At 43.5% G+C, this 23,451-nt stretch overlaps 1 protein-coding gene across 4 annotated transcripts in view; it reads left to right on the forward strand.

Moving 5' to 3' along the window:
• The window catches only part of NARS2 (asparaginyl-tRNA synthetase 2, mitochondrial), a 54,918-nt gene that overhangs the window by 12,811 nt on the left and 18,656 nt on the right, over positions 1-23,451 (forward strand). For all 4 annotated transcript variants that reach the window (XM_072850829.1, XM_072850828.1, XM_072850830.1 and 1 more), the window contains exons 6-7: positions 5,347-5,447; positions 19,152-19,284. In XM_072850829.1, the coding sequence (XP_072706930.1) occupies positions 5,347-5,447; positions 19,152-19,284 (234 nt within the window). The remainder of the gene's footprint in view (positions 1-5,346; positions 5,448-19,151; positions 19,285-23,451) is intronic.

Consider the following 23,451-nt stretch of genomic DNA (forward strand, 5'->3'; position numbering starts at 1 on the left):
GTGGTGGTTGACTGAATCCAGGGTCTGGGTCAGGCTATTTCATTATTTGAAAGGATACTTAACTGTAAACCCAAAGAACTATCCAGGTATTGTTCTTTTCTAAAACATATCCAGAGATTGTATGGTGTTTGGCTTTTGGGGTTTTTTTGCCACCCACTCACAGAAGTGAATGTAGAAGTTTCTAGATACCTGAAGGGTGCAAATTCATAGCTGTGCTTACTGTGGCGCCAGAAATATGTGCCTGCTGCTGAAGATGCAGAAACTTACTCCTACCGTTCCTTTGGCACTGCTGAAAAATAGCCTTGTCAGCACCAAGGAATGCTGGGATCTGCTGGGGAGAATCGCAGTTAAATGCAACAGTATTAGTGTCTGTCAGGTGTTTTCCCCTTTAGAGGTGCATCACAGTCTGGGAGGCAGCCAGTCCCTGGGAGACTGGGACTTCAGAATGGTGCTCAGCAGGGATCAGGGTAAGCTGGAACGGAGCTGAGGGAGGGAGGGCTTGCTCTTGCATTTTCTAGCTCTCCCAGTTTCTGCTCACTTCTACCTGGTTCATCTCTGCCTGTAATTCCAGTCCATATTTATGAGATGTTTGTCTTGGCAGAACCAGCTGATGTTGCCCAATGCAAGTCCAGCTGATCAGAATTAGGACTGGAATTGCAAGGAGGACTTCTTGGAAGTTATGAATTTTGCAATGGTTGTCTAAAAAGAAAAACCCAATCATGTTTATAGTGGGACATCACAGAGGGAAGGTCCGGATTAAAGATGTGGTGCTGTGAAGCTTCAGCAGCATGGTGTTGTGGGCCTGGGCTAGAGCTACAGCAGAGATTTCTATGAGTTTTTCAAGTCTTCTCTGATCCCTTCATGCATTTGGCTTGCATAGAGTGAAAGACAGAATCAAACGGTTTATACTCTCCTGAAGCTAATTGCCTCAAGTTAAAGTTAATACAAGACTGACATCAAAGGGAATAATTTTAAATTAAATCATTAGACATTTGAGGAGATGGAGAACAAAACAGGTACTAAATCCAGTTGTTCTTGTATTTAGAATGAGAATAAAAAGCCTTTGATGTTGACGTCAAATCCTAGTATGTTTATAGCACGTTTACTCTGAGACACCAAGATGTTTCAAACAGATTCCCCCTCCCTCTTTCCCCATTGTAATTTGGGTAGTTTTTGACTAGGGAATGGAGAGAACTTGAAAGCAAACACGTTATTCCCCCCTGATCTTTTATCAAGTAGGTATTTTGGGGTTGGGAAGTGGGAGAAAAGTCCATCTAATTGAAATAAAAGCACCACAATGTTGTCGCTTCATTTTGCTAGTCACGGACATGAAAAACAATCTCAGTGCTCAGTGTCAGCAGTGAAGGGATAGCATCACCTACTATTTATTATTTGTCTTCTACCAGTGACTGCTGTTCTTTATAATAAAGAAGCAAGCTTGATCTAAAAGTCTGAGCATAAATCTGGGGCATAGGCACTTGAAAACATTGGCCTGATCCTGTGCTTGAATGTGTAAAGTGGAGGAACCACCCTAGTGGGTTAGTCAATATTTATACGTGGGAAATGTGAAGTTGCTAATTACGGGATACCCCTTTGCTGAAGGGGTCTTTTCTGAAGGAAAAGGGAGGCATTTCATTTTCCGTGTGTAGCAAGTGGATTGACTTTTGCAGCTCACAACACCCATTCATCAAGCTTTGTGTCTCAAAATGAGGGAGAGGAAGTGGGCACCTGTGGAGAGGTGAGGCCATTGGATGGTGATGAGGGAGTAAAATTTTATCTAAATATCGCTATGTTCACTCTTCACCTTCTGTTGGAAGCTGTCCAGGAGCTGCTCACAATGCAGACTCGCGCCTCGGGATCTCTCAGTGGCCTCTCAAACTGGCTGCAGGTTTTTGTAAGTCCAGTTGAGCTGTAGACTTTCTCACACTCTTCTTCCAGTCACTTACCGTTGTGTCTATTTTCCTTTTGCCTCCCTGAGATTACATCTGATTTGGAGAATGAAAAATGACACAAAGTCATTATAAATAAACCAAGCCCCAGCTCCTGGAGACAGCTGTATCCTGTTTGTGGATTTGGGGGAAGTATTGAGATTTCATGGCTGATTTCTTCTGTTCTTTTCCTGCTTCCAGTCTGTCTCTTTCTCATTGTTTAGAAGTTGCATCCTACAGGATTAGGTGGGATTTTTCGCTGGTGGAACAAGGAATGTAGCTGAACTAGGCTTGCAGTAGGAGAAACTGGAGTGGTATGTGGCTCTTCTCTTTAGTGTTCTGGCCATGGCTGTGGGGCTGTGGTATGTGGATGTTTGTATGTTTATTAATATCCCTATTGTTTTTGAGCAAATACTCTGGTTTTATTTGAAGAAAACAATAGGGGCCTGCTTCTGCATCCTTGGGTTTTGTTGTTTGTTTTTTTTAGAACTGCAAAACCTGTGAAACAAAGGAAGCAGTCCTGGGGTTACAGCCACAAATTGTCATATTTCCATTGATCTCTGTGCAGCAAGGCAAGCTTGCTCTTTTCTTTAGTGTGATGCTGTGAAGAGATAAAACTGCCTTGTGATCTGAGGTCTTTGGCAGTCTCTGTTTTATCTTTGCGATGAGCAGCGGAGCTTTTTGAGAACAAAAGCAACACCTTCCGACTCATTGAGAAAAATGGCAGGTTGTAGAATATCAAAGGCTGGTGAACAAGCCTGAGCCTAGCAACCTCCCTGTGACAAAGCAAGTTGGAGTAGGGTGGCTGGAGGCAGTGGCATACTTAGCTGAGCTAGCAACACTTAGCATAACTCCTAGGAACTACACTTTGAAAAATGGGTATTTCAGACTTATCTCAGAAGAAAGCATTCATTTGGAAGTGAATGTAGATCAGACAAACCTGAGATTAGCTTCGAAGTTTCTTTTGTCTGGCTCTTGAACCTTTGATTCCTCCAAAGCTTAGGGATGACATTGAAATATAGAAAGTGCTGAAACAAAAATCTCATTTATCGTCATGGTTTTTTAAAAGTCACAGAGTTGTGACTTCTAGAGATAGTCTAATCCATCTCACCGTGCTCAAACAGGGTCAGCTAGAGCAACTTGCCCAGGACACTCTCCTGCCGAGTTTTTAATATTTCCCCAGATGGAGACTTCACAGCCTCTCTGGGCAACCTGTTCCAGTGTTTGACCACCCTTACAGTAAATAAAAAAGTTTATTCTTGTTTTCAGATAAAATTTCATGTGTCTTTTTTAAAATCTGTGCCCATTGTCTCTTGTCCTCTCAGTGAGCACAGCTGAGATGAGTCTGGTTCCTTCTTCATTCCCTTCCATCAGGTATTTATACACATGGATAAGATCCCCCCTGAGCCTTCTCTTCTCCACGCTGAACAGTCCCAGCTCTCTCAGCCCCTCCTCTTCTCAGCCTCTCTTCATATGAAAGGTGCTCCAGTCCGTTAATCATTTGTGGCCCGTTGCTGGACTCACTCCAGTATGTCCATGTCTCTCTTGTACTGGGGAGGTGAGCACTTCACCCAGTGATCTTGGTGAGTCACCAGTGCTGTGCAGAGGGGAGGATCCCCTCCCTCGACCTGCTGGCAGTGCTCTGCCTAACACAGCCCAGGAGGCTGGTGATTTTCTTCCATCAGCTTGGTGTCCGCCAGGGAAATGGTGAAGCACAGTCCTTACGCTCAAACAACTTTTAAAGTGCTCAACACGGAGGTCTTCTAATTTTCCTTTTATGCCTGTAATTTAAAAACCAAAGAGATACCATCACTAATGGGACTTTTTTTTTAGTCCATTTTTCATAATGAAATATTGAACTTGCTAAATTTTCCATTACTCTCTGGTTTTTATGCTTAAAATATCTGGTGACCTGAAAAAATATGCAAAAGCTGAACTGAAACGTCGTTTGTTTTTTCAGTGCCTATATAATGTGTAAGCTGTGATGTTTCCAACTCCATATTGTTTCCGTTCTGCTTTTTTTGAAGACTAAATAAGAAGTCTTAAGAGGATATTGCATCCCTTTTTTTTTTTTCTGATTACTGTTGGTCTTTTTGCAATGGAAACATTCGTTTGCACATGAAAAGGAAATAGCACTGGTTTTAAGTCTGCTAAAAGTTGGTGCACCTGACACAGAAAATACTCCTCCATTTTCTCATTAGACTTGAAGTTGATTTTTGAAGGCAATGCTGTGTGAAGCTTCAGACTTCCAAACGATAGAGATTCTTCCCTTCTGCCCCTCACTGTTCATCTTGGTAGGAAAGAGAAAAAGCAATACTTATATTTGGAGACTGGGTTGATAGGCTGACATCTTTCTTTTGTATGTTGCTGGGCAAAATGTTCCTCACCAGATGTTCCAGAGGGATTTTCATTTTGTATGTCTGCATTTCCCAGAAACATGCTATGTGGCTTCTCCACGTGCTCCCAGACTCCTAGGTAGATGAGCCCTTAGCTATGTACCTGTTACTTTACCGGGGAGCCAAAAATCAGAGGCTACTGTAGGAAATCTGCATTTCTACCACTCTTGTTCTCAGACTTGCTTGTAAAATGGTGAATATGTCCTTCCTGACATTTTATTTTACACTGTTACCTCCTTCCTTTCGATAATGTCATTCCTACTCAGCTCATGGATGTTTAAACACATAAGTTACACAGTTCTTTTCTTTGAGTAAAATTTAGAGCTCCTGACATACCCACATACAAAGGCAAGAGGTGAGAAGCAAAGAGCCACATATTCTTTTAGCTTTGTACGAACTCTGTGCTGCCCACAAAGTTTTGGGCAAACAGTCAAACTCCATGAAGCTGTGTCATCTTAAAAAGTTACTTCCCGCTCAGCTGAACTGGTATAACTAATTGCTGGGGATCCAATTTACAATCCTTGTTAGTTTGAGAAATGTTTGAAAGAACTGCATATCCTTCCTCTGTGCTGACATGTCCAAGCTTTGCTGGTGGCACGGGAGGTATGTGCCACAGTTCACAAACTTGTTCTGTAAGTTGTTGTGATACCTACAACCTATATACTCATAAGTCACTGAAAGTGGAGGCGGGAGCTGTGGTGTTTCCCGCTTAAAGTATGGCTTTTCACTACACAGACACATTATTTGCATCGGACCCATAGAAAGAGCAATCCCCAAGAATCCTTTATCTTGTGGGTTTTTTTCTTAATGTGTTTTGCTTGAATAGGTTTTAGAGCCCGTTAGCAGTCTGAGCAAAGATGGGGAGCATTGTGTTATGACTTGCCACGCTGTTGGATTTCATCTCAGCAGTGTTTGGGTCAAATCTCATGGAATTAAGAGAAATCAAGGGAAAGTAAGCCGGGAGCTGTGCTTTTTATTCAAACACTAGTGGTCTGACTTCTTGCTCATTTTTTGACTTACAGATGTCACATGAGGCAAGGAAATCTGCGGAAAAGACCCATTTCTTCAATGTGCCTGCCTTCCTGACAGTTTCTGGCCAGCTCCATTTGGAAGTGATGGCAGGGTGAGCAAAATGAGAAGTTTTTGGCTTGATCTGTGGGATCTTCTCAGTTGGTAATTTTGCCCCATTGGTATCCATTAGATATCTGCCACATGTGTGCCAGAAACAAATTGAGCAACAGTGGCTGGATGATGGTGTGAGAAGCCAGCCTAGGCAGGGGGAAATTAGACTGCTTTTTAATTCTGGTCTATGAACTAGTTTTAAATACTAGGAGTCTCCTTCTACGTGCCATGGATCGGGAATATTGGATGGAGACGTAATCTTTGTGGGAATGACTGTAGGATTGTTAATAACTGTAGTACCTTAAGTGTCTTTTTGTTGTTGTTCACACCTAGCATGTCTCAGCAAGAAAATCTTTTTCATTTTAGCTATCACATTCCTTTCCTCTTTTCTCTTTTTTTCCCAAGCATCCTTTTCCTATCTCCTTCAGTCTTCCTGTTGTGTTTCTTGCTTCTGCCAATTCTCATTTCTCCCGTTTCATGGCTTTCACGCGTGATGCTTTGTTCATTCTAGCCACTAAAGTGATCACAGTGAAATAGTTAATACTGACTGATTAAAAAAATATCCTTTAGCTTTTATTGTTAATATTTCACTGAAATGGTTAGGGGTGAAAGTGTCAGTCTGTCAGAGAGACAGTTCCCTTTAATTAGGGGGTTTGGTCCTCATCTACACTGAATTTTCTAAACTAAATTAATACATTAAACAGATGGAGTCAAATCAGCACAATCCCTTATTTGAAGGCACAGTTTTCTGAGCGCTTGCAATGGGGGTTCTCCTCAGATGTGGTGCTTCAGCCAAATCACTGCTAGCCAGCTGAAAGGCTGATAAAGCCTGTCAGAGACCAGGCCTCAGGCAGGTAGCACTGCTGTTTGCCACTTGCCAAGAGGGTTTGTCATGTATTTATAGTGACTTTAAGATCACTTTTAAAGTGATTGGTTACTGTCCAGTGCAAATCTCCTGAAGATGAGAGGGATAAAACCCTAGCTTTAGAAAATGTGAAGTGGGAATATCTGCCTTTTCATGTGGAGGTTCTAACGAGCATTTCTAATAGTCTTAGTATTTGCTGTCCATGCCTCATATCCAATGTTGAGAACCAAATAATAAATGTTTAGCTGTTTTTTATTTAATCACTGTTGCACAGTTTAATTGGCTGCTGGTAAATAGCTGCAGTGAAATTGTTCAAAGGGCAAGTTTTGTGTATAAATCAAAAGGTATGAATTTCTTCAGAAAGACGTTTTCTGCCTGGCTGGCTTGTTATCTCCAAGAGACAGTGTCTCTTCTCAGACCACCTAGACGGCTGTGGTCTGGTGAAATACTCAAGCTAAAGGTTCTCGATGGACAGGATGTTTCTCATATGGTGCCCTGGCTGCTGTGACAGAAGCACAGGTCACTTGGCAGCCAAAGGCTGATGCGTCATCTCAGACATTAGCTGGGGAAAGTTAATGAGGAAGAGGTTTGTTTAACCGTAGGGGTGGTGGAGCTTTTGCGTCCCTGAAAGAAGATGGGATGACATGCATTTGTACGTGTTAGACTTAATTGACCGTCATGCGTTGTGACCTTTATTGAAAGACGTAATTCCACAAATCAAATAAGCCCAAAGAAAAAGTATGGATTGTAATGATTAACTTGAAATACAATCTCACTCTCTTACATCAGTCTGTTCCTTTAAATAGTACACAGCCTGCTCTGGGATGGAGCAGAAGGTAAACTGGGCAGATGCGAGACCTGTCTGCTAAATATTTTTTTCCATTGATATCACTCAGGTGCACCTTGCTGTCTAAGGACGGGTAAAAAAATCAATGCTCTTCAGCATGCAGTACATTATATTACAGCTTCATGTTCCTATTTTACAGTAGTGTGTTGTTCTTAAAGGCATTTTAAATAGATCCAGTGCCATCTAAATTTAGATAAGTTGTGTTTATTTGTAATGGGGCATAGCTGTTCTGTGAACCTGCTCCTTTTATTTTTATTTTATTTAAGCACACTGAGTTTTTGAGGCCTACAGCTCAAGTGGTATTGAATCCCTTCAGTCTTCAAAAATAGATCAGGCTCTTCTAGATGCAGAAGCACCATAGTGATGCATCACAGTATTAACCCTCTAGATACTGTGAAACCCTTTAGATGCTCTGAAGATTTTATTTGTGGTTATCGAGTTGGGTCTTACTCTGTGAATGGGACTCCTACGTGCTCAAAGAACGTAAATGTGTAATAGTAACCAGAGCTGCTTGGCAAATGAGTATGTTGTGATGATGCTTTCAGAGTAGTAAAAAGTGGGAGTCTTTCTCCCCCCAAAACGGAAATGTTCTGGTCTTCCCAATAAACAAAGCAGCCAAAACAGTAAAGATTTACATGTTTTGGATTTGATCCTGTGAAATTTACCCTTTGTTTTAGCCAGACTAAATTCTTCATGTCCAGAAAAGGAACTATCGTTCAAAAATTCCCTTTAGCTTAAATGCAATGTTGACTTGCTGCAGACTTAAGGCTTTCAGGAACAGCTGGTTCCTGACGACTTGTGGGAGGAGACCAAGGCAGAAATGCTTGGGAGACCCTCCCTCATCCAGTCTTGGCCTGTATCCTGTTGTGACTCGCTCTGGGGCGTGGGAGCGCAGAGACAGATCCTGCAGAAGTCCACTAGAAACTAGGGGTGGAGCAGGATAGGTATGAGAGGCAGGGAGGAATTTGTCCGTGGGGTTTATGCAGTAGGGAACAGAAAGTCAGGTAGGCAGTCATGCCTGTTTGGAGTTAGCTTTTGGCTTTACAGAGCTCATGAGCAACCTCCACGCTGTGGTTGGAAAAGTCTGGGCAGGAGAGGTATGGAGAAGGCTTACCAGACGTGTCTGGAACTAAGTCTTCCACCGTCCTTGCTGAGAGTTCATCTGCAGCCCACAGGTGATCATCTGAAGACCTGTGCCTGCGTGTTGTCCAGGGCTCAGAGCTCCATTTTATGGCAGGGCTGCTTGGTGCTATTCCTGATTACAGGAGAGAACAGTGAGCCTTTTATAATTTGTGAGATTTTAACCTTTTTCTTTGAGGAAAAGTGGGAAGACAGGTGTTCCTGCGTTTATTGACTGTCTGCTGTGCTGTGTATGGTTGTTATTGAAGGCAAGGTCAGAGAAGTTCATCTTGTCTCTCAGTATGGCACGAACGGCCTAGTTGGCACAACTTCTCATTTCATTGTACTTCATCTTTGCAGTGACGGCATCTAGGTTGACTACTCAGGGTGTCTGAATCATTGTCAGCTGCTATAAATCTATAGGCTCTTTGAGGTCTCCAGAAAAGTCTTTATTCAGTAATACAGCTCTCCCCTTTAGTCTTCTCAGACTCAGATGAGTCAGTAACCAATGTATGTGGTAGAATTTTGTAGGACTGTGTGTGTCCCGATAACTGGTTTTAAATGTCATTGGTTTGCTGTGAAGTCCTTGTGGTATTTCCTCACCCCGTGATCCTCCGGTGAGGATAAAGGTCCCTTTGGGGACCTGAACGAGGCTGGAGGGTCTGTGACAGCTGAAGATGATTCAGAGGCATACTGGAGACAGCCAAACCCAATTGTTGCCAAGAAGTACAGCTCACTGGCTGTATTTACTCTTTTTTTTTTTTTTCCTTTCACCCATCTGTACTTCCCACAAGCTCTACCTGCTCCTCTCCTTTCAGCCCCTCTTGCTAATAGTTGACATCATTGTTTTGCATTGATTTTCCTTGAGCCACGTTTCATCCCAGGCACTGCCTGTTCAGCCTTTTGCATCACGAGCTTAACTAAAACTGTTTGTCCTAAAAGCTCTGGGGGCTATCCTCTCCCTAAATAGCAGAATAAGTTTTCTCCTCATTCCTTGCTCTCCCTATCTCTGTTTCTTTTCTCTTATCAGACCTTCAGTAGGTTTCTTCTTTCTTGGTTGTCTCACATTCTCTTGAAGTTCCCTGCAAATGGGTAAAAGGCTCAGGGGCAACCTGATAGCAGCCTGCTAGGACCTGCGAGGAGGTTATCAAGAAGACAAGCCCACTTTTTGCAATGCTGAAGGACAGGAGGACAAGAGATAATGGGGAGAAGTTAAAACAAGAGAAGTTCTGAATGGATATGGGGGTGGAGAGAATCACTAAGAGATCAGTCAAACATTGGAGAAGATTGCTGAGAGAGACTATGCACTCTTCATCCTTAGAGGTTTTCAAGACCCAGCTAGATAAAGCCTTGAGCAACCTGGTCTGGCCTTCTTGCTGACCCTGCTTTGAGCAGAAGACTGGACCAGCAACCTCCTGAGATCCCATCCAGCCTGAAGTATTCTGTCCTTCTGAGTTTATTCCTGGCTTCATTCTCATTTTCCTCTCCACCAATCTCATCCACAAGACCATCTCGGTGAATTCTCTCTCTAGTTCACTTTCAGTTCAACATCTCTCCTCAGGACCTGTATTTTTCTGCCTAACTTTAAATCTCAGCCTTTCATACTGACATCTGCCTGTTAATGTCTAGCTATCAAACTTGGTTTAGTTGAAACGTAATTAATCTCACTTCCCTCTCCTCAAGCACATCCCCTTGATTTCTAAACCGTCATGAATTTTGCTACTGTTCTGCCTGTTCCAGATATTCTCTGCAATCCTGCAACTGTTTTTTCTGGTTGCAGACAGGCTCTAAAAAAATCTCAGCCACCCAGACCATTTTAGCTGTGTCTTCCTGAGTTTGTAGAGAGCTGAACGTGGTAAATTTCCTGCTGGTTTCAGAAGATAACGATATCACACTGATTTCACTTTTAAAATGCCAGTACTTCACTGCTTTTCAAAGCATGGAATAGATGGAGAGAGATAGCTGTCATTTCAGGTTGGTGTTCAAGAAAACACTGCAGAGCTGAAGAGAGATGTGTTTGAGGCCACCTTCCATAAAAGAGGCTTTGTTTTCAGCAGTCTGGCAAATGCAGCCTTAAAATTTCATTCCAAAATGATTTGCTAATCATGGAACAGATTGCATTGTCTTCGAGGAAATATTTGCTCTGCATTGTACAATTTTAAATACTTTTGAATGCAGCTGCAGGAATGATGTCCAGTTGTATAACGTTCCTGTTGCTAAGAATTAACAAAAATAAGTGTAATTATTTATCTTGGATGCCTGAAAAAAATCTCTGACATATCTTGCACAACATTTGTTTGAGTCTGACTCACAACGCAGACTCTTATAATTATCACACTAACTTCCATTAATTAGGCTGACACTTAATTGGAGCTATAAAAAGCAACCCTGACATGTCTGTTTTTAATCAATTACCACATGCTTCAGTCTCGTTCATGGCTGCTGCAATGATTGTTAATGACTTTGTATTACTGGGAGGCTCAATGCATGAACTTCGTAGGTACAACAGTGTAGGTACAACATTGAGCTTGGCTGGTTGGAGCTTTACGGTCCACATGGCTATGGTGTTGGTCCTTTCTCCCTCTCCACTTTTTTGGGAGGGGAGGCAGGTAATTCCCTCGCAAGAAGCATGGTGTGCTGAGAGTAGCTGCAGTTCAGCCACGTCCCTGGGATCCATGCATGAAGGGCTGAGTGCAATCCCAGCAGTGTCTTGGACTATGTGCTCTTTATTTTGTCTCCTGACTGTAAAAATCATGTGCAGGTAGCAACAGAAGAACAGGTTTTACACTTACCTGGTGAAAGGTGTCATCAGCTGAAATTCTTGGTCCTCCTTTTACAAGTAAGCTAAGATAAACCATTCTGTTTCTGTCTTGAATCCACTCCATGGCCCTTTTTCCTTCTGTAAACATCTTGTCATCCCTGTTTGAAGCAGTAGTAGGTGCTGTAGGTTCCATGTTGGAAGATCCCAGCATCCAGGTTTGTGTAGGGCCTTGCAGCTCAGCTTCACGCATGTGCCCAGACAAAACTGCAAGAGCTGCAGGTGGTTAAGAAACTGTGGCTTTGTGAGTTACAATAGGGCTGTTATAACCCTCTGCCCACATGTTCCCCTGTACCATAGTAGCCACATTCATGGTGGCTTCTGCGAACTTGTTTTACCTTACGAGTGAGGCAAGCAAGAAGCAGCCTGTGGGCAGTCTGTTACTGCAGCTCAGCTGACCATCAGTGGCTTACGACGCCATGGCAAACTTGATTGCTTACAAGAGTGTGAACGTTCCCTGTGTTCAGGCTGCAGCTCCTTCTTGGGGAGCCTCCATGCCCCAAGAACTGGCTCCAGTAGGAGATGTTAAGGCAGGCAGCTCCATCCCTGTTTGCTTCCACAGCTTTCCTTAAAATAGATACACAAATGCGTGTGGCCTGAATTTCTTCAGGGGTTTGCTGTCGTTGCACTGAAGTAGAGTATGGATATAGATACATGTCATAGTCAGCTGGAACATATTGCATTAATACAGCTTTTAGTAATTCTTTTTTTTAGTACAGTTATTTACTTTCTTTAGTTACTCTAGAATTTGAGGCTTTGGAGATTTTAAATAGCTACACCCAAACTTTGAAACGTGGCCTGAACCATGACTCCCTTTGTGCAGTAGTGCACTCACTGATGCAGTTTCTTGCTGTGATTCATATTTGCGGAGTTTGTAGAACTGGTTTGTAGAACCAGTGTCCATCTGAAAAAAAATTGATTAAAAAAAAAAAATCCTCTTCATAGCTATTACAATGCAGTTTCTGGAGAACATGCATTTTTTCCACTCTGAAAGGATAAAGATTTGACACAATTGCCCCCCCCACTCCCCCGTGGGTAATTTTTTTATGGCTTAGAGTAGGAGTCACTGGGGTGATTAAGTTTTGAAAGAGATCTTTGCTCCCTGTTTTATTTAAATCTTTGAAACATTTTATATCACTCCTTTGCAGAAGATCTCTGTTAGCTGAGGCATGGGAAACGGTTGTTTGAATAAATGCATAACTACTCTGGTGGCTTTCATCAGCCCAGCTTGAGTTATCATTGCTAATTGGTCGTTTTATTGACTTTAATTAGAAATAATAATATCAAAACTAGGACAAAACAAGACTCCACTGAGAATAAAGTAACAAAGCATTGCATAAAAGGGCGGAGGACCCAGGCTGATGAGATCTTTGATGCCGGAGCAGAAGACATTGGATGGCTCTGGGTAACTGCGTTTCCTTTGTGTCTCGATTCTCCCCTATTCTCCTGCCGTCTGTAAACTAACAATACAGTGCCTAGGTGTGCTGTGCGGCTTAATAAACAAGGTGCAGGGTGCTTTGCCAGGTAATTAGGTTATATGGGTCATGTTGTTAATTACTGAAGTGTGCCTGGATCGTTTTCAAGCAGAGGTGGATGACCTGGGAAGGATCCTTGTCCCATCTTCTTTTCTTGCCGCTGAAGCCGGAGCAGAGGACGTGGCGGGGGGACAGCCAGCCCCAGAGCATGGCAGGAGGGTGCTGCTGCACGCACGGCCCTGTGGGCATGGTAGGACTCTGCCCTTTGGAGGTTGCAGTGAGGGAAACTGCTGTGTTGCTTCAGTCTGACTGGCTGGGGGGGAAGTTTGGCACTTCCCAGTACCTGCCTGGGAACTTAGACAGCATTTTTTTTTTAATTTGTGTATTTATTTTTGGCTGCTTACAAAAGGAAGTACAGTCCCATCTTGTCACAGCATGAATTGAAACCTTAGCACTCAGCACACCAGCTCTGCTGCCCAGGCCTAAGCCTCACATAGTGCTATAAAAACCCTTGTCAAGATGCAGCTTTTCTCATCTGTGCTTCCTCAGAGGGCAGGCAGAAGTGGCATGTTCTATGAAGAATCTTTTAAAACTCCTTTTTCTGCTTTTTTTTCTGGGAAAAAAATCATTCCCCCCACTGCCTTTTCAACAGAAACGTGCATTTTCATTGTGCAAAATCCAAACCACCAAACAATACTAACGGGAGTATTATTTTTACATTGAGATTAAAAACCAGGTATTTCTGTCCAACTCTGAGGTTTCATTTTAACACAGTCTACCCAGCTCAAGGATCTAAAACATTCTCCCTCTTCTCCAAACTTTTGGGCACCCAAACCTCACTAGCATCATTAGGAGCCCTGGGGTCCCAGCTCCTCTTAAGAACTAGACCCTGGAGGCATTGGATCAGTATGTTTGAATGGTTGTCTGTGGTCATGTGGTTTCTTGCGTCAGGTCAGAACATCTTTCAATATAAAAATTTCAGCATCCCTGAACAATCCCAGTCATGCTTGGGTCAAGTGCTGCAGCCAACTGGTGTCTCCTGGCAGCTGAGCAAAGTCATCTGCTTGTTTTGATGGAGCAGGCAAGTCCTCCATCCTCAAAATGAATATGGTCATGCTGGAACAGAGTGGAATTAAATTGGATGGCTTGCTTTATTAATTTCTTCCCTTCCTAAGGGACAGGACAGTGTGGCTGACAAAGCTAAGCTCCTGGGCTTTAGGGTCACCTTGCTCTCCTTTCCTCCTCTGCTGACATCATGTGTTGCTTTGTCCTTGGGTTGGAAGCTATCATTTCTACATTTTCTTGCAATCTAGATTTGGGGCGGGGGAAGAGTGTCGGTGGACAATGGTGGAGGGGAACATACTGCATTGAAGGGTCACGTTGTGTTCATTTAGCATGGCCAAAGATAAGATTTGGCACAAATCGCCTTCCAGTGTAACTCCTCACTGCAGACCTTGTCAGAGTAATCACTGTATTTGTGTTTATGCGGACACCTGTAGTATTTGGGGGTGAGAAGGAGGGCACGGTACAAATGAATAGCTGTGTGTACTGGTGTGGTTCCGTGCTTAGCCCTGAGTCACAACAACCAGCTTCTGCCTTCAGCTGCATCACTACCGTGTGGTGTGGCCTTGGCATAGGCTGTAAGCTGACTGTGCAGGGATTGCATCTTCTTGATTAATAGCCTTGCTTAGAGTTATATCCCCTTGGTTCGACAGCACAAATAAGTCTTTATTACCCCGGTAGCAGCATGGAGTCCTGGCTCAGAAAAGGAGCACAATCCATTCCTGGCTTGGGAACCATGGGCACAATTAATTATATTTGAATTTCAGTGTAAAAATTGCCAGTAAGGTAGAGATGCTCAGGCCTACAACCATTGTGTGAGTTTTTAATTTAAAAAATGATTTTAAGCAGCTTTGGGCACAGATGCTTTATACTTCTCTATTGGTTTCTGTCACTGCCTCAATAATGAATTATCAACGAGTTCAAATGAAATGAGCTTTCATTCTGTGTGGTGTAAAGCTCTCAAAGGGGGAGAGGTAGCTGCTTCTGAAGAGGGTTTTAGTAGCGTGTAAAATAAGGGTGGAAAGGGGAAAGTTTCTCCCTTCCTGGGTGTTCATAGGGTGGAGATCCCAAATGCAGCCTGTGCAAGAATGAGCCTCCACCAAGCGATTGTCCGCGTGGAGGACGGCCATGCTCCAGCAACTGCTGTCTGTGTCCAAAGGGATTCTTGTGAGCCTGTACCTAGAAGGTGGCTAAGCCCTTTGCTGGGCTGGGGGAAGCAAGCTCAGCATTTTGCAGGATGGGGCCCTGGCTTTTACAGCTTTTCAGTGTCCCAGAGGGAGCACTGTGGGTATTCTCTTGGCCGCCACATTAAGCTTCCAAATTTTCCCAGAGAACTGGGCAGAGCAAAATACAGTCCCAGAAAGGGAGCAATTAATTAAGCGGCTCTGTGCCTTCTTCTGGTGTCGACCCCGGCAGCGCCTGTGAACTACATAAATGCACTTGGGCTTGCTGTCTGGAGCTCTGATCTGGGTGAAGCTAACTGCAAAGGGACTTGTTTCAAAGCCTCTCTTGTGTTCTTTGGTAGCACGTACAAGGACAGTGTTACAGACATTACTGCTCTGCCTGTAATGGCTAAGGGAAAGGGCTCGACAGATTATTGGGCTTGCTTTTTTTTTTCCCCCCTCCTGTATGTGTGCTTTTGTTGGAGATGAGGAATTAGCACTACTGGGTTTTTTTTGTTTTTTTTGAAAGATTCTTGAGTGCCCACAACCCCGACTGACCTAGGCACTTTTGGAGACTTAGCCAGAATTTTCAAGTTATTTTTAAATGTTGGAAGTCTTGCAGAGGTCTGGGAATGTTAAATGATTGATTATTTGCATCGTAGAGCATAGGAGTCACAGCCCTGGACTGAGGCTCCATTGTGCTAGGTGCTGAATGCAGACAGAACAAAATGACTGGTTTTGCCCTCAGTACCATGAAATCGGAGTGGAGTCAGCTCTCATCCCTCTTTTTGAATATGTTTATACCTGCTCAGTGTGATACAGTGTGTCAAATCACAGATACGTTTTTTAATAGCGGACGAAGTACAAATAAAGGTCAGATTTGTGTAGCATGCATTTGTTTAATGTCTCGAATGGCAGAGCACAGTAAACAGTATATGAATGCCTGGATGAAAAATAATTGTTCACGCTTTGAGTTGATAACAGTGACTATATGTATTTTTAGCTGTGTTTCTCTGTTATGTCCAGGCCTCTGGTCAGTGCTGCATTGCTGTTACCAGATGACTTGCATTTACTGCGCTCCTTTGATCGCTTTGCCAGCATGACATCTGGCTAGTTTCCCTTTGCCAGGGTCCCAGGATCGTGGTGAAGTTCTCACAGTTATTTGTATCTATCTTTTCCTTTTACAATTAGCCTGAGAAATGAATGATGCCTCCCGCCCTGCAGATGTGGGTTTATTTTGGGTTTGGCTTTTTTTTTCCGCCCCCCCCCCCCCTTCTTCCAAGGGGCAGGCAAATTCAGTGATGTTAGGTTCTCTACAGGCTATCACAAAGCCTTTATCCCTGCTGTTGTTGAGCACCTTGGGATAGTCTATGAAGTTGCAGTGCTAATGGTTCTTTTTATAAACGTAGGTGGTGCTCAGCGTACAAGTTAGAGAATATTGGTCCCAGCAGGATGCCTAGAGCTGAGAAAAGACTGAAATCGGTTCCTGTGGGAGTTGTTCTGCAGTGTCCTCCCCAAAAGCTCCGTGTTGGGCACAGACAGGCTTTATTCTTGCAGCACAAAATCGATCTGTGACTGTGAAGTGTTTGACCACAGTTGACATCTTGGAGCAATAAGGATTTTTTTAAAATTTTTTTTAATTATTTTTAGGTATCTTGCAGCCAGCGAGCCCCTTAGAAGATAAGTATCTAGTCACCTTGCTTGGGCTGCTATTCAGTAGGAAATAAGTACAGTTCAAAGTGCTCATAGTAGCCTGCGTTGCTGGAGACTGTCATCTGCCACAGTAACCTACACTAAGTGAAGTGTCAGTGCCTGTGCCTGGACAGCAGCTGAGAGCTGTGTGTCTCGCTGAAGCCAGACTGCTCTGTGGGACAGGATCTCCTGCTAGCCAGCTGGTATCACACTTTAGTTTTAAGTGTTACTTTTTGAAGGCTTTATGCCAGGGAGAAATTAGAGACCTGCACGTCAAACCCGGCAGTCCTGGGTGGGTACTTCAGCAATTGTAAGCTTTTCAAAATATTTTTGTCTTGTGTCCAGTCCTGGCCCAGTCACAGTCTGAACTTGTGACTAAACTGATTTATTTAGGGAAAATTCTTTCTTTAACTGAAGAGCCCCAAATTGAAATATTTTAGCAGAAGCCTGAAACATGGGCACAGGTAGCACAAGAACCTGCATCTCCTGTTTCCCACTGCAGGCCGACCTCCATGGCCTGGCAAGCAAAAGTTTTTTGACCAGTTCTGCCTTAAACATTGAACAATTGTGGCCGAGTGACTCATTGTTTCATATTTGTTGTTTGTATTGCTATAGCAGTTGAGGCTCTTAAGCTTTGGATCCAAGACCTTGTGCCAGGTGCTGTAGGAACACGGGGGAAAAAAAACCCAAAAAGGCCTTGTGAGGAAGAGCACGCGTTTCTCTATAACCCAAGACAACAGATGGCTACAGATGGGGGAGCACAAGGAACTGATGAGATAATACTGACGTATGCAGTGAGTAATAGTCTTGGTACATCACTTATCTAAACATTGATGAGGTTTTATAGACAGTGTAGCAAAGGGCAGTTTGAAGGAGGATGATCAAGTGACAGCAGAAGTTTACAGTAATATCCCAGCAAGTGAGAAAGGCAGCTGCGGAAAAGAGAGAAAAGAGGCATGCTGAAAATGATGCTTGAGGAAAGACGTTTGCTGCAAAATCTGGTTAGCATCGTAGATGCTGTGGTCATGTGTGAGAGAGTGGTGCAGGTACGGGAGCAAAATAGAGACAAAAAGTGTATTTGTTGGAGCACGGAAAGCAGAGCCAGTGGGGAAAAGAAACCTACAGGCAGGCTATGTGTTCAAAGTCTTGACCTGGAACTTTCTTCTGGTGTGTTTACTACTAGCAACTCAAGGAAAAAGAAAGTGCTGTTTCTTTGGATCGTAACCTTTAACCATCATGTGGCGTGAGGGAACAGATGAGTGAAGCAGAATGTGTGTGTTCCTTTATTTGCAGTGCAGATGCCTCCACAAGGGGTAAAAGAAAAACGCTGCTTTTTGTAGCGTTGTTTATTTAAACTTCAGTTTAACAAAATTAGCCTGTGCAGAAACTTCAGCGAACATCCTCTTTAAGTTGAAAGCTTGCAGAGCAAGATGCAAGTCAAATGCCAGCCCCAGCAATTAGCACGCATCCTTTCACAAGTGTTAGACTGTGCTTAATCTCTACTGATCAGGTTCTTTTTCTCCCACACACTGTCTACAGCAAAAAATAACATCACGTTAAAAATGTACCAAAGATAACAGCTGCCCAGTCCATGGTTCTTCTGAAGCAGCTCGCTCTCTCCCCGATCATGGTTTGCTTCCCACGCAGCATGGGAGGAAACACAGCTATCATGGCATCTGTTTGGGAAGCTCTTGCTGGCTTGAGGATGTCCAGGAGCCCAAGTGCTCATAGCCCACAGTGTAAAAGGTATCGCTTGGAGTGCAGCTTCCCCACAGTAAAAATAAAACTTTTAAAGGTGTGCTGCTGTTTGATAGGAAGGTTTCTTATGAAGGAAGTGGAGAATCAAGAAGGCCTTCTTGAATCCCGTGTAATGCAGCATGACGTGACTGCAGAACAAGAGAGGATGTATTTAAATAGGCTGCCCAGAAGGTTGCTGGAGCAATAGCTTCATAATAGGAAATGCATTGGTTACTTCAGAATAAAATGATATCCCAGACGTGTTCTCTGCAGTAGGAACCCCTTTTAGGTGAACCTTTTTTAGCTGTGTGGAAGGAGACCAGTTCATTATCTCAAAGGCTCTTTCCGCGTTAAACTTTGGTCTTGCCACTAGAGGGGGACTGCAAGCTGTACACCGTACATCCGTCCTGCTGGGCTTCACCAGTCCCCTCTCAGTGCTATCACCAGCCCAGCAACTCCAGCAGCAGCACCCTCTCTGCTCTGTTGGGCTCTGGGGTGTCACAGCACCCATAAAGGTCGGACTTTGCAGCCAAAGAAATGTGAAGGGATGTGGACGAGGGGAGCCTGACTAGTGCAATGTCCGGGTGCTTCTCCAGGGATCTGGTTCTGCAGAATGTCATTTTTTATTCCCACACAGCTACAAAAAGTGTCCTGAGCATGAATGGTGTTCACTGAAAGCTGAATAGGGTTTGCGCAACCTCGCTGAGTCATGGAGAGGTGTGAATAACCCCTCTTAATGCCCTAATACCCGGCTGAAGCAACGCAATAGCAGCATACCCAACAGTGCCATTAAACTGGTTAAAGATGAAATGGAAACATGAGTGCTTCTAGATCCTGAGAGAAAAGTGAGGTTGTGGATGGGGCTTTCAATACAACAGACTTGCTCATGTGCTGGGCCTGACCTACCTGTTTCTTGTTGCCTTGCAGGGCTTTTACCCACGTATTCACATTCGGACCGACATTTCGAGCAGAAAACTCGCAGAGTCGCCGGCACCTGGCAGAGTTCTATATGGTGGAGGCTGAGCTGTCCTTCACTGAAAGCCTCCAAGACATCATGCAGGTGGGCGCTCCAAATATCTGTGCAGGACTGGTGCCAGAACTCCCTCCTCCTCTGTGAGCTGTGCCCCCTGCCCTCAACTGAGGTTGCAGCTCCTCTCACCCTGTCTGAGCTGGGTAGAGGTTGCACAGGGACTTCCCAAGGATCAGGGTTTGCTCAGTAGATGTAACGCCACAGAGGGGATTTGGAAGGGAAGATATAGGTGTGAACACAGCCCCCATCTGAATGGGAGGCTGCACAGTTGCTGTATTGCCAGGAAATGTGTAAATGTGCTTGACTGGTGCTAATGAAAGTGGCACTCTCCCCTTCAAAACCTTCAGCATCTCTCCAGTGAATCTGAGCAGTATTTATGCACTGTGTCCCTTGGTGTACTCTGTAAAGAGCTCCTTGAAACCTGCATTGAAATCTCAAGTAGAAAAAACAGTTCCTGGCATACGCTGTTCAGTATGGCTTTAGCAGAAGACTGAAATCCTTAGAGTCAGCTAGCTTTTGATTTTTCAGGATTGACCTCTCGGTTGCAGTTTAACCACATGATGGATGCTAATGCATTTTACTAGTCTCAGCATAAGCCAGCTTACGCCCAGTAAGACTTGTGAGTAAACATCCACACGTGCTCTCATATATCAGATAAGCTCCTTGGAAAGCTATTGGAGAAATCGCCTTAAAAAGAAAAAGACCTGAGGCACTGGCTACAGATGTATAAAATAACATCCAGGTGATGGTTTCTTCAGCCTGGATCATATACAGTCTGCTGAGTCAGTATGGCCTGGCAGCAGAGCTGATGTACTCTCTCTTGTGTGTGCTGCTTCTGCATCTTGGATGTCTGGATGGCACTGGGCTGTGTGGACTGACTTGTTGGGAGCACATCATCTGTGCTCCATCATTAATAGCGTCCCGCTCTTTCTTTTCTCTCTCCATTTCTCCAGAACAACTTTGTGTATTCTTAGAGCATAGCATATGTATATGTTTATGCCTTACTTCCTGAGCCTCCTGTTTCTCTAGGTAATCAGGAGCTGATTTAAATCTTCACTGCTTTTATCTAGTATAATAAGCAGGGTCTTCTGTTAAGTGGTGTTTGAGCCCTTGAACACAGCATGAAAGTATCCGTACTCTTGTGCTGAGTACCCTAATTTCTTGGCTTTTGAAGTATAGACAGCCAGTTCAGACAATTCAGAGAACTGGATTTGAGAACTGTTCTGGAATGTGTAGCGCTTTTATTGTAGGGAAAGGAGGAACTTCTCCCCCTTGGCTTGGCTTTTGTTGTTGCTAAACATCTTGTGAAGTCTCAGCTTGTGCTCTCCTCTTTCACTTCTTCCCTCTGTCCCAAAGTCTTTGACAAGCATCTTTCCCTATAACAGAAAGTCTTCTAAGCAGCCATGGGTTTGCATTCCTCGTAGCAAGTCTACATTGCAACATGCTTACTTTTGTGATGTTCTCATTTGCAGAAGTGGAGTTCCTGTTTTGTTTATTTTTAAATTCTTGGGCAATCTCTATTTAAAAAAAAAAAAAAACCCAACAAAAACCAAAAACACAAACCCCAACAAAAACTGACAGCTGCTCTAAAGCCTAAGTTAAGTTTCTTTTTCCCCACATAACTGACCTAAATTCAGTGTTCTCTCATGTATCTGCCCGTTGGGCAGTTTGTCTGTTTGTCGTCATCTGCAAGTTCTTTGTTCAGTGCAAAATGCCCAGTTGAAAGCCTTGGGGGCTCTTGGCCAGGGTTAGCATCTGAACTTTGTCCTCACATAAAGAACTGGATTGTTTAAAATTTATTTTTAAAATTGGTATTCAACACTTGGACTGAATACCTCTAACTTCAGCAAGTTAGTGTGCTGGGAATGCTCAGCTTCTTCAGGGACATCCTGAAGTATTTACTTATACACTATTAAAGAAGAGCATTGCTACAAAGAGGTACGTGTTTACCGTTCACTGATGAGTGAACAGTAAGCTCCAAAAGAAACGTAGCTTTCCTTACAAAATAAAAGGAAAAAAAAGATTTAATAAAGTTACATGTATTTGGGAGCAAAGGGCCTGAAATCTTAGAGCAACAGCCTTTTTTCCCCACTGTAATTGCACAGAGTAATGCTCAGTTATTCTTAAATTAGTAGCACAGTTCTTGTGAAGTCTCATGCATCCTGATCATGCAATCTAAATTTCTTTTCTGTGCCAAAACGTGTTTTAGTGCTATGAAGAAGCTTAAACTTTCACAATACTGGTTTCCACAATACTTTTCTGTGGAAAGTCCCATGTGCTCAGTGCAGTACTCTACACTGTGTGGCTGGGTGATAGTATTACTACTTTAGTGTACAGAGTGTATGTACGTGTGGCTAAGGAGAGGCCTCTGTGGCCTCTTTCCAGAAAAGTCTAGTCAAGAAGTTGAGTCAAGTTGCCCCAAGGCACTCTTCCTCCAAACTGGATGAGAAAGAGAGGGAGTTAAAGAAGGTCAGCTAAGACAGTGGAAGGGGTCCAATTTGTATGGAAGTGTCTGGACTCAGTAGAGCCATCGCCCCTCCAGTCCCTGAACTGGAGGTCCAAGGTCTCCAGACTCATCTGTCGTCTGAGATGCCTGCTGCCACCCTCTCCCTTCAGTGCTGTCATGTATCTGTATGTGTAGGTCATTATCTTCTATTTTTCATTCCACTGTCTTGGCAGTGCAGTGGATTTAAGGGATCCCACGTCACTCATGACACTAACGGGGTCTCAAAGAGGCCATATGATGCAGTCGTCATTGAATTTAATCAAATGCACATACAAAACCAGCTAAAAACCCACATTATTTAGGCTGTAAAGTTAGGAAATGCCAGAAGGAAGTTTTCCTGACGGCATTTTTGGGAGTTTATGCGTAGTGTTAGTCTTCCTTAACAAGATCACATCCTAGCACCACTGTCTCTTTAAGAGATGGAGAATACATCTCTTTAAGATGGAGAATACAATTTAACACACAGTATTTGAGCTCTGTCCTGAGGGCAGAAGTATTGTCTTCCACTGGTTATGTACTTCATCAAAATTAATTTGCAGTCATTACAGCCCAGTGACATGAAGCATTATTACCGTCGTTTTACAGAAGGGAATTCAGGCATGAAATGAAGTCAACAGTAGCACTCATTTTGGGTGCCAGTTTCAGGGACCTTAGATCTGAAACGTGGGTGTGGTTTGATTTCCAGAATAGTTTGCACTCAGAGTACTTTCTGTCTTCAGTGCCAAGGCTAAGACAGTTGGGCAAATCTGACTGCAGTCTGACTTGCAGTCTCAAGGGAACAAACACTGGTAATCACATGGGAAAGGTTCAGTCCGAGTGTCTTGCACAGCACTCTTTAGGGACATCGGGGTATCTTCAGGGCTATAGCTTCCTTCTCTGAAGCGGCATCCAGCTGCCATAGCTGTAGCTCTTTCTGTTTCCTAACTTCTGTCAGTGTTTATTTTTCAGCTTTGGTCAGTGAAGCAGTGATCTGACAGACAAGAGTCTCCTTCCTTTCATAACAACAGTGTCTCTCCAGAGTGGGTCCTGAGCTGTTGGTTATATAGCTGAGAGAGGAGACTTTATGACCAAGATTAGATGCGAATCTCCCCTCTGTGTATGTGTGTGTATGTGCACACACATATGGTGTGTGTGAGCAAGCATGAAGGCAAGAAATAATGGTCCACTTGGTGAATGTTTCATATGTAAATACCCTGTGATCTACACTGCATCCATATGCATGCCCCAGGTCAATGCATAAACAAAAATCCTACTGGCAGTTCTTGTGATTTTTCTGAAAGTGTCTTATGTAATAAAGATGATGATTTGAACCCTTCTTGTAGCGCACAGCACCTTCAATTGCTGCTGCTGACATTTACTGCTGTTTTGTTGATGATTTCCTCTGTTTCAACTGTGGTCACAATTTTATTTGGGAAGAGGATAAGTTGCAGTATCAAAAGATCCAAGTTAAAATTAAACAATACAGTTGGGAGCTGCTCCTAATCAAAATCGGAGACTTAACCATTCAGTTCCACAGCAATATTGGGAAGGCAAGGATTGATACTGCTCAACTTCTTTGAAAGGTGAAAATCAAGAGATAAAGGCTGGGAGGGATGAGGGAGAAAGGAAAGCTTTTATCTCTGTCCTCTTCGACTGCCCTCCTACCAGCACAATTTCTACATTTCCATTATGAAGCAACCAAATTAAGGGGC

This window comes from Ciconia boyciana, chromosome 1 (assembly GCF_034638445.1).
Source record: "Ciconia boyciana chromosome 1, ASM3463844v1, whole genome shotgun sequence".
In the NCBI taxonomy this organism is placed as follows: Eukaryota; Metazoa; Chordata; class Aves; order Ciconiiformes; family Ciconiidae; genus Ciconia; species Ciconia boyciana.